The 11,674-nt window shown below is 40.8% G+C and overlaps 1 protein-coding gene across 1 annotated transcript; it reads left to right on the top strand.

Moving 5' to 3' along the window:
- The first annotated feature begins 1,176 nt into the window (after positions 1-1,176).
- Positions 1,177-3,030, top strand: mc1r (melanocortin 1 receptor). The gene has a single exon (XM_030047973.1). It carries the CDS (start codon positions 1,183-1,185, stop codon positions 2,152-2,154), a length of 972 nt encoding a protein of 323 aa, XP_029903833.1. The 5' UTR covers positions 1,177-1,182; the 3' UTR covers positions 2,155-3,030.
- The last annotated feature ends 8,644 nt before the right edge of the window (positions 3,031-11,674 follow it).

Raw genomic sequence — 11,674 nt, 5'->3', positions numbered from 1 at the left:
TAAATATTTATCATTCCCGGCCTGTTCTTCACCATTCACCCAAGTTTCACTTCTGCATTGCTGCTTCTCCCTCACAATCACAATCGTACAGCCTCAGAAGTTGTTTCTTGCAGTTTGATAATCCACTACATCCTTATGTGGTTTTCATCTGGTAGAAGGAGGAATTTTATCCCATGACATGCATAACTGCATTTTTCCACTTGCAGATTGCACCCAATCAATCAAACACGTGTACCAGCATGGTAATTGATGCTGTGCATAAGCAGTGTGGCTATAGCCATAACCATATGCTTTGAGTGCTTTGATTCATTTTTTAGCAAATCACGAACTTGTGCTTTACTATTGTTATTTGAAACATTATACAAAGCCTACCTGCTCGATAAAATAGAGATAGCACAAGGGTTGAGGTGTGTACTGTCTTAAACATGGGCTAATTTCTTTGGAGACTGTATGTCTGAAGGCTGTATCAGTGTGTGAACCATATACCAGTGGCTTACAGGAGAGGAGGAGTCCAATAACCCCTGCAGCCACTCACCAGCCTCTGCCACTCTGCTCTTCGAAAAGCGATTCATAAACTCTGATTCCCCAGATATGACAGTGAGGCTGAAGTCACTGACAAGCAGTTGGAGTAGTCTGCGCTCGCTGAAGGACTTTTGGGGCAGGATGGTATAGTCGCACTTAAGGATTCAAAAGATTGCCTGTACAATTTTGGCAGCGGTGCTTTAATAAAGAAGAATATTTGTCTGGATCTCTGTGGTGGGATGAGCTGCGCTGGCAGGCGAGGAGCGGCTCTGGAGTGAGGAGGCGCGCTTGAAGGGAGCAACTCTCCGGACTGTGTTGGTGTGTTTAAATCAAGTCTACGATATCTGGAAAGTTATGCCGCTGCTTAGTTAGTTGCTGAATTTCTCCAGTGGCTGGCTTGATTTGTAATCATCCAAATGACTGTTAATGTAACGTGTCATGGACATTTCAAGCACTTTTCGCATGGGCCAGCGTGTTAGTGGGATCAAGTAACTGGACAGCTGCTGTGAGGCCAATTTCTATTCGATTTTTTTTTCTTTCTTTCTTTTTACGCCCGACTGTAGGGTAACGTCAAGTGACTGCAAACTACAAGGAAAAAAATTATTCTCTTTCAGCCGTCCAAGAAACCAGCGAGCGATCCACTGCAAGCCAATAACAGACATGGACAACAGGTCCCATCCTAACTTCCCCATGCACCGTATGGAGCCAGGCCCCCTGACCATGTACTTGGGGGAGAACGAGACGAATTCCACCACTGGAGAACCAAACTCAGTGGAGTGCTTGCAGATCCGCATCCCCCAGGAGCTTTTCCTGACCCTGGGGCTCATTAGCCTGGTGGAAAACATCCTTGTGATATTGGCGATCATTAAGAACCGCAACCTGCACTCGCCCATGTACTACTTCATCTGCTGCCTGGCCGTGTCCGACATGCTGGTCAGTGTCAGCAATGTGGTGGAAACAATATTCATGCTTCTCAACGACCACGGCCTACTGGATGTGTACCCAGGCATGCTGCGCCACCTGGACAACGTCATCGATGTCATGATCTGCAGCTCCGTCATGTCCTCGCTCTCCTTCCTGTGCACCATAGCGGCGGATCGCTACATCACCATATTTTACGCACTGCGGTATCACAGCATCATGACCACACAGCGCGCAGTGGCCATCATCGTGCTGGTGTGGCTGGCCAGCATCACCTCCAGCACCCTCTTCATCGTTTACCATACCGACAACGCTGTCATCGTCTGCCTCGTGACCTTCTTCTGTATCACGCTCGTGTTTACTGCTGTGCTCTACCTGCACATGTTCATCCTGGCACACGTGCATTCCCGGCGGATCATGGCCTTCCACAAGAGTCGCCGGCAAGCCACAAGCATGAAGGGAGCCATTACTCTCACCATCTTGCTCGGAGTCTTCATTCTATGTTGGGGCCCTTTCTTCCTCCACCTCATCCTCATCCTCACTTGCCCCACAAGCCCGTTCTGCAACTGTTTCTTCAGAAACTTCAACCTTTTCCTCATTCTCATCATCTGTAACTCACTGATCGACCCGCTCATTTACGCCTACCGGAGCCAGGAGCTGCGTAAAACCCTGAAGGAGCTGGTTCTGTGCTCGTGGTGCCTCGGTATGTGACATCATGCACATTCAGGAAGAACAGACGGTGGAGAAGGTTATCAGCGATGTCAACATTTTCTTCCTGAATGCGTATTGTGTCAGAAGCTGTAAAGCACTCCTGTACCGGCTGACGATGTCCATATGCCCACGTGCGCAAAAGCAAATGTAGCCTCTATCCAAATATTTTAATACATTTACACATCCAGTTGTGGTTTTTAAATCATACATATTAATGTATCCCATTTTTGTGATTATCCCCATAATGTAACTCTTATTTGCAGTTTTAAAATGAGGTGCATTACACTCAGTACCGCGCATGTAAACGCGCTCTACGCACAAGTACCTGCCAACGTAGGCTAAAACACGCACCTCAGCATATTTGTCTGTTGACTCTTTCCAGCTTATTTTCTTTTAAACAAGTGGAGGAAAACAACTCTGCCACCACTATGTATTGACTTGAAAGATTTTTTCCACAAAATGCAGTGACCCAGTGCTAGAAACACCCAACAGAATTTCACTCAAATCATAAGAGTGTCTTTTTCATATGAATAAGTTTGCATTGTGCCTCCGTGACTGTATTGGTTCTGCTCATTTAAATACATTTATTCTCAAAGCTTGAACACTCTGACATGCACATTGTGCCACAATCCACATTTGGATGTGTATCAAGTTATTGCACTAGATAATGAACTGTGTAAACCCCCCTCAAGATGAACGTTTGGCTTGTATCTGAATGGGAATTTTATCCCATATCTGGGGAAAAACTTGAGTTATTTCCCCTGGCTACTCATTCCAGCTGACATGAGTGTCTTTTGAATAACCTCGGACATCCTATAGGGTAACTTGGTTCCTCACCATCCGTAGGCCAACTGCAAGAGCTTCTAGTGCTGAGAAGCCTTCTTTTCTCAAGGCGAATGACTGATGGTGGGTGGAAATAGATGGATAGAGATGATACATTTAAACAAAGTTTGGTGTGAAGAAAAGAGAATGTAGTAGAAATGAGAATGGGAGCTTGAATCAGGTGACAGGGATGTGGACCAGAGTGTCAGGACTATTGGATGGGCCTATGTTGTGGCACACTGATATGGGTGGGCTACCTAGAGTTCAGAAAAGACTAAATTAAATTATCGACCTTTCAGGTAACATGCTATTAAAGACCTGTGAAGAGGGCTTGTGAAAGATTTTGTATGGTTTCCTAAAGTGCGTAAACAGTACCGAATTTAAAAAAGAAAGAAAGAAATGAGTAAGAGCCTAAGAGAGCCTAAAGGAAAACCATGAGTGTTTCAGTGGCCTATATGAAAAATCACCTGCCTATACATCTGGAAGAACTGACTCTTTGGGCTGGTTTCAGAGAGTGTGTGGATTAAGATTATATACATTTATGTCGTTACTTTTTGCCTACAACTTAATCATTTACTTAATGCACAAAACGCACTACAGTACTTGTAAAGACTTCTGTGAATTTGTTTGGGAAAAAGTTCAGTGCCATTGTTCAATGTTTATTTCATGTGTTCCTTTATCCCACAAAAGTATCTACCTTTATATTTTGCCGTATCTTACAATGCAGTGTGTGATATGCAATCTAATGCAAATATATTCATGAATGAAGATTCAGAATTTTATACGGCCTGTACAAGGAATTTCTCTTGGTCCAGATGTCAATTTAAAAACCAGTAAGGACACATGTCAGTAGATAAACGACACCAACAGTACAATGCAGTTCAATACAGTAAAATATAATCAATACAATACAGTGTACCGTAAAATAAAATAATTAATGAAGAGCCCATGGGTATTTTACAAGATGAGTCTTCATTGTTTGTGTCTGTGTGTGTGTGTGTGTTTGTGTGTGTGTCTGTGTGTGTTTCATGTTTTAAATAGATAGGATCATCAAATATAATTCAAGTACAATTCGCTTTATTTTTTATTGTATTTTTATTTTATTGTGTGTGTCTGTGTGTGCGTGTGTGCGTGCGTGCGCGAGCACGCGTGCGTGTGGTGTAATAATGAATATTGCAAAACTGAAATGCTTGTGTTCTCTGATGTGTGTGTGTGTGAGTGTGCTGCATAATATTTCAAAATCTTACCTTATATTAAAGTTAATTGTATGACAACTGTGTCATGTTTTGTAATTCCTTTATATGGGCTGAAATAAACAAAAGGATGAATTTGTCACAAGTTTGTGTTTGCCATGGTTATCACCAGAGAACCAGGCATGCAGCCCACATGCTCTAACAGAGCTCTCAAGCCAAAGAATCACGTGAAGGATGTATATCTGAAATAAAGAGGTTAAAACAACAAGAGCAACAGATTAAAAAAGAAAATATTATTTAGAACTGATACACGTTTTTCATCTTTCACAAGTGTTTGGATGAAACAGAAATATATTAATATAAGGTTTTCTCACCATATCACACACCATATATCACATATGCTCCATAAACTTTTTTTTTTTTTTTTTTAACAACAAATTCCAGATATTGACTAACTTAACATAAACACTGCTGCTGCTGCTTTAACTTAAGGAAAGGCCTTTCTTTTGAAAAAAATATTTTCTATTTGTTAGTAACAGTTTCAAAAGAGTTGAGTGTGCGACTTGGGGCCAATTTATTATCTTGAGTCTAGCACAGCTATCCCAGGTCCAACTAAAATATAAATTTCCAAGGGGACAGTGTAATGCGCGCTGGACTAGGTCCATTTTCATCCAGTGGAAGACCAGACAGACCTAAAGTGACCGCACCATGTGAAGACCAAACTAACATCTTTACGAGACCACAATATTGCACAATATTGCCAAACTACAGCCTTAATAGAAGAGGAGCAGTCTAAACATTTGACACAGAGCAAACAAAACCTGGAGAGATTGTTGTTTACAGATGAATCAAAGTTTTAACTTTGCAGTTGCTGTGACAGTTTATATGAGGACTGCTGAAGACAGTAAAAGGTGCATAAAGCCTACAGTTCAACACAGTGCATGGCGGAAACATTTAAATGTAGGGATGTTTTGCCTGTTCTGAAACTACCATTCTACCCATCCCTTCTGGCTGAAAGTCCTGTGGAGGTTTCACTGGATAACAACCCTAAACATACTATACTGTGCATATTTGAAGTCCAAGAAGAGCACACAGACCTGATTTGCATGGCTTTCCTCTCACAGTTACTTGTCCTCAATCCCACTCAATGTCTCTGGGGACATTTGAAAAAGGAAAAGGTGAAACATAAAGAAACATCTCAAGAAACTGTAGCATGCTGTAAAAGCGACATCTAGAAAAATCAGTGCCAGACAGAGAGCAAACTGTGATTAAGGCAAATATTGAATACTGTGGAATTTTGACTTTCTGGAAATACAAGGCCTTTATTATATTAGCGACAAATTATGTCATTACTTTTGAAAAAATGTCTTTGATTAATTTATTAACCCAATTCCACTCCAGTGCTTTATATTTTCCATTATTTCTCTTTTTGTCATTACATATATATGTTTATCCTATTGACTTATAATAACAGTGATGCATTAACAGTTACTCATTCAAAACCAAGGGAGCCTGAAAAAGCTGTGAGAGTACGTTTGTACAGGAAGTCTAAATTAGATTAAAAGTTTCCACATTTTTAATGAACTGCTTGTGTGTGTGTGTGTGTGTGTGTGTGTGTGTGCGCACATGCATGTGTGCATGTGTGTGTGTGCACGTGTGTGTGTGTGTTGTGTCTAACTCAAATTAATTCATTATAGACTGCAGTATGTTTCAAATATTTCAGGGGAATTAAACGAGAGAGCAAATGTTGGGTAGTAGAATGGGGCAGGTTATCAAATTTGATGCTGTATATAGTTTCAGAAACAAATATATTTACTTTCTAGCTGGTCTTTTTAACCTACTAAGCCTACCACTATTCTGCAGATGTTTTTAAGTTAAGGAGAGGACATTAATTTGATTATACCTCCTGTCCTGGGGCTCAAATACATGAAAGGCCTGTTTCAAATTGTAATTTCTGGAATTAACAGACACAAGGCCCATTGATATTCTTACATAGTGGTGATGTCTGAAATGAGCTATCTTTAAACTCATGCTCAGTCTCATTTGCTCAAAGGCATGTCAGATCCTTTCCTAATCTGTGAATAACAGCATAAAAAAAGAGGGATTTCATAACTGGAACAGATACAATTTTGCATCCCTTCCTTGAGGGAGAGTTTCATCCATGTCATTCCTCAAGTTTTTGACCTGACTGTTGATTATCCACGTGAGTTAAAGTTGGCGGCGGCAAGACGCAGCAGTTGTCATCTCTTGGTCCAAACGAGACCAAATTTGATCCTTTAGTTTTAACACTATAATGGAAAGTATAGATCAACAGCCAATTCTCATTAATTTACCTAGAAGTGGTATCTAAAAAAAAAAAAAAAAAAAAAAATCACATCAGGGGAGCATTCATGATCTGTGATCTGCTCGATGCATGCTGGGATAGGAACCTTAAAAACATGGTAGGGGATATTGTCTCTTGTCCGGTGCTGAGGAAGGCCAGGGTTATCGTGGGCAGCCCTGATCACCCTCTCGCTCATGAATTTGAGTATCTGCCATCACAAAGAAGGTACAGGTTACCACAGGTTAACACTAATTTGTACCAAGAGTAATACAAATGCTGAACTTGCACAGTGTGTAAGATCTCTGCTTCTCTGTTTGTTTGTCACAGTGTCTACAGAGTTTTTTTTTTTTTTTTTTACTGACTTTATATGTATTGGTGGCTTTTATCCCCTGGCTATAAGACAACATTCCTCTTGTGGGACAATAAATGATCTGAACTGAAATGATCTGAACTGTGTTAAGTGGGTAGGAAAAAAAGAATAATCTTACTTGATGGTTTGCTGGCCTGTGTCTGATAGTGATCAGTTACTAAAGACCAAATAATAACACCCTGTCAGTTATTAGTTATGATAATGATGATGTGCAGATTTAATAGCTGTGGTAATTCTCCATCTCACTCTGATGTCTGAGTTCATGTGAATGCAGCATGGTGTGTGGAAACCTGTGGGCAAATTCAAGAGAGATGAGCCCACATGGTACTGTACTTTTTCTCTGTCACACAGCAGTCAGTGGCCTTGGTTGGACTGTCTCTCTCTATACAGGCGTTGCATGATACATTGTATCATTACAGTGGAACATGAAAAACATATTATATACAATGTAGCAGTTCATGCAAAGCCTAGAGAGAGAGAAAGCCCAGGCAAGGCCACTGAGACAGAAAAAAAGAGTATATATATATGACTGAGTTGTAGCATTAACACAATTGCAATGACTGGCCTAAGGGGGGCACTAAATCTTGCACTTGTTTCTCTAGCCCTCCCCCAGGTGACCCATTACATTACACTGCATGCACTGCTTTTGTCCAAAGCAACTTACAGTATGTACATTTTATCAACAGTCATCAAACTAACCACATATCACAGTTTTCATCAACTAATATAAGCCTTCAATAGGACTAAGTCCTTTTTTTTTTTTTGTTATTTATAATTTGTTAATAGAGAATAGTGTCTGGTGTGACAGGTTAATGCAAGTGGGGTCCAGTGGGGTCCAGTCTTGTCTATGTGGATCCTTCAGAGTCTTCAGTGTCCAGCAAAAAATAAGTGTTGATTCAGCCTTTCTGACAAAGGGGAACCCTCATTCCACCATTAAGGTGCGACAGATGAAGGAGTTATGACTGGAATGAACAACTTCTGCAACCATGTAGTGACAGAGTGATCCCATTTAACAAAAGCTGGACGAATGGCAGTGTTTGGTTCAGCTATGGCAACAAGGCGTATTTGCCCATCAAGGACAAATACCAAACGGAGACTAGAACAAGATCAATGGGTGGTAAGGATTATAAGGCAGTGTGGACTGTTTTGCATATTCATATTGAAAGGTGCTATTTTAATATCAATAAATAGTTACAACATTTATTTTGGAGAAATTTATATATTTACCATAAACAAACAAGAGCATCAATGATGGTCTGAACGCTATATTTTACATTGTCTGCTACAGAGTTGGAGTCCATTTGAAATATTCCCCATTGCTTTACAACACAAAGCATTATTTCTTTATGACACAAAGCAGTAACCGGTTTACTTTGCAAGAAAGCTACAATTTTACTCCAGCTCCACTGTTTTGACTGAGCAGTTTGAACTGTACACAACTGCTTATTTCAGAATGAATATTTGCTGTTATCAAGGGCCATAAGCATCAGAATCTGTGGAAAATGTAGGAAAACAAACATAATTTGAATTTTAATATCAAGAATATTTCATGATAATAATGTATACATATTTAAGATCTTAGAGTTGAGACTTTGGGAACCACTGTGCTTTTTTTTTGTGAGCAACAGCTGTATGACACTAATTACACTAATTAGTAATTACACTATAATTTGTATTTTATAAAATATACAGTATGTACTGTGTACTGTACTGAGTGCTGCTTAATTGTAATTATTGCTGATTAGCCCATTTGTGGGCAGTGGCGTATTTACTGTTGCCTTGCTGTTTAATGACTCCTAGCTTTGTTCAGCAACACAAAGCACCTCTGTTCACAGTAAAGGGGAAATCCACAACTGCTGTCCAAACAACAAACACACTCATTCTGCACAGATCCTGTACTATCTATATATGAGACTACCAGAAAGTAGGGCTCCAAAGTTTTTAAATCATAGACCACAAGCCCAGCATGCATCGAGCAGATCACAGATCCTGAATGCTCCCCTGATGTGTTTTTTTTTTTTTTTTTTTTTTTTTTAAGATATGCTGTCCATTATAATGTTAAAACTAAAAGATCAAATTTGAGACCACTTATGTCACACAGCAAAGCAATATCAGCTTATGTAAAGATGATGACACAAATGGAGCAATTGGTGATCCATCAAAAGTTTTTTATTATAAAAAGAGGGATAGCCTGACTGTAAGCAACAATTCAACATATTCTTTGCCTGCTTCAGCAGAGATAACAACAGTAGGGAACGGGATAGATAAGATCATCATGGAGTGATACCGGACACTAATGAGGGCACTGCACAGTGTCAGTGCAAGGAGAGCAGCTGGACCTTGTGGTGTCCCAGGGTATGTGTTTCAGGCATGTGCTGTCCAGTTAGCAGAGGTCTTCACCAGCATTTTCCACCTCTCTGTGGCCTACAATGTTGGCCTGACGTGCCTCAAATCAACAACTATCATGCCCATCCCTAAGCAAAAAATGTAAGTTGCCTTTCACTCGATTGTACTCAATCCAGTGAGAGCCAAATGCGGAGCTGATTTTGGCCCACATCAAACACACCATCTAACTTGGACCAGCACCAGTTTGCCTGCCAGAGAGACAGATCAAAAGAGGGTGTGATTAGCCCTCCATACCACCCTGGATGACCAGGAAAGACCAGAGACATACATCAGGATGCTCTTCTTGAACAGTTTGGCCTTCAACACCGTACTTCCTAATGGACTAGTGTCCAAACTTCACTGCCTGAGTGTGAGCACAACTATTTGCAACTGGACTCTGGATTTTCTGACCAACCGATCCCAGACTGTCTGGTTAGGACAGGATACAGTCTCCACCCTCACCCAGAGCAATGGTGTTCCTTAGGGATATGTGCTGAGCTCTTGCATGTATACCCTCTTCACCCATGACTGTCTACCTCTCCAAGCAACAAACACCATCATCAAGTCCAGGCATACAGGGACGAGGTGTGAAACCTGACAGCCTGGTGCTCTACCAACAATCTCACTCTTAACAAAAAGAAGACTAAAGAGATCATGGTGGACTTTAGGAAGACAAGGAGAAGAAATCTCGGCCCAGTGTTCATTGAAAGTGAGGCTGTGAAGACACTTTCCAGTTTCAAATTCCTGGGGCACACATCACTACGGGCCATACACACCTCCACTGTCACAACAGCACCTCTACTTTCTGAGGAAGCTGAGGAGAGCCAGGCTGCTGCAGAAGCTTCTTGTGAACTTCAGTGCACAGTGGAGAGGTTCCTGACGTACCGAATCACAGCATGGCATTCCAGCGGCACCAGGAATGACCAGAAAACTCTGCAGAGGGTCATCAAGATGGCCCAAAACATCATCAGGACAGTGGGACACAGCTGCTGGTAGTTGAGGACATCTACTAGTCCTGATGTCGGGGCAGGGCATCTAACATCATCCCTGACTCAGCCCACCACGCCCACCCTGCCCACCACCTCTTTAAGCTACTCATGCATGCACCACAAGACTGAAAAACACCTTACTGAAAAACATCTTATCTTATCTTATCTTATCTTATCTTATCTTATCTTATCTTATCTTATCCCATAAAAAGTCAGGAATGTGCGGTCAATCAGTTTTGCAGCGGTTGTATTAAACTATCCTTTGGGACCAACTGAGACCGAGCACGTCCAAATGAAATCAGGAGCTGCCATAATGATTGCAGTGTTTGGAAAACTTAATTGACTGTTTATAATAACCATGTAATCATCAAAGAGCATCTGAAAACCAATAAGACAGTCAGTTTGACAGACATCTTCTCTGCTGTTTTGCAGAGACAAGTGCAGACAGACTACATTAAATCAGAGTCTGCATGTAAAGAATTTAAGCATAGCAGTGGCCCAGTTATGCTATCAGATTGTCACAAAAGGTCATTTCATGATGACACCAATACACGTTACATAGTTTTACAGTATCTATTTCACTTATATGAAACATGCCCTTTTATACTTACTGTTTGTGTTAACACTGCACCCTTATTATTAGAACCATTATTCTATTTTCTTAACATATTGTGACTATGTATCCTCTGTTTACCTGTTTTTTGTCAGTAGATTTGTCAGTCTTTGCAAAACTACTGTTTTGCCTTTGCTGAACCGACCAAGACACAGACATAAATGCAAAAGGCACTTACCTATTGGCTTGTGATTGTCACAATCAAAACTATATTTTATTTGCAGCCTTGGGCTATTGATGACAAGTGCTTTTGTACATCAAAGGGCATTGCATGCTGCTGGTATGTCAAATCTAAGTCAGCCACAGTTTTAGCTCCATAGCAGAGTTGTACTGTTTTGCTGTACCTGATTCACCAGTAAACACATGTCTCATGTACTGAATGAACTCTCAGAGGGACTGTTGCATGAGACACTCATTAAAGGATGTTAGAACTGGCCATTCGGGGTCAGGAGCACAGCAGTATCTGTTACTGCAGTACATGCACTACATATACTGTCCATTCACAGGACAGATACATAGCAAGCTGAGCCATCATAACAATGTCATATGTCATGTCATTAAGCTTAAAAGTAACCTTTAATGGTAAATTTTGCTCATCTGTGTAGGTGCATTGTGTAGATTCAGAATGATGATGTCATATTTAGGATGACCCCTTTCACAATTTTTATGAAAGTTATTAAAAGTTGGTGTTGTTTTGTGGTGATGTGAACTATGGGAAATGAAGATAGAAAAACAGCAGGGTTGTTACCCTGAAAAGTCATGCTCTCAGCTTATGTCTGCCAGGGTCTCACAATGATCCCCTTGAGGTAGCAACTATTGACAGTC

Source organism: Myripristis murdjan, chromosome 3, assembly GCF_902150065.1.
Source record: "Myripristis murdjan chromosome 3, fMyrMur1.1, whole genome shotgun sequence".
Classification (NCBI taxonomy): Eukaryota; Metazoa; Chordata; class Actinopteri; order Holocentriformes; family Holocentridae; genus Myripristis; species Myripristis murdjan.
This window is presented reverse-complemented; position numbering and strand designations above follow the sequence as displayed.

Coding starts and splice junctions, on each gene's coding strand:
- mc1r (XM_030047973.1), top strand. CDS start 1,183: ATGGACAACAGGTCCCATCCTAACTTCCCCATGCACCGTATGGAGCCA.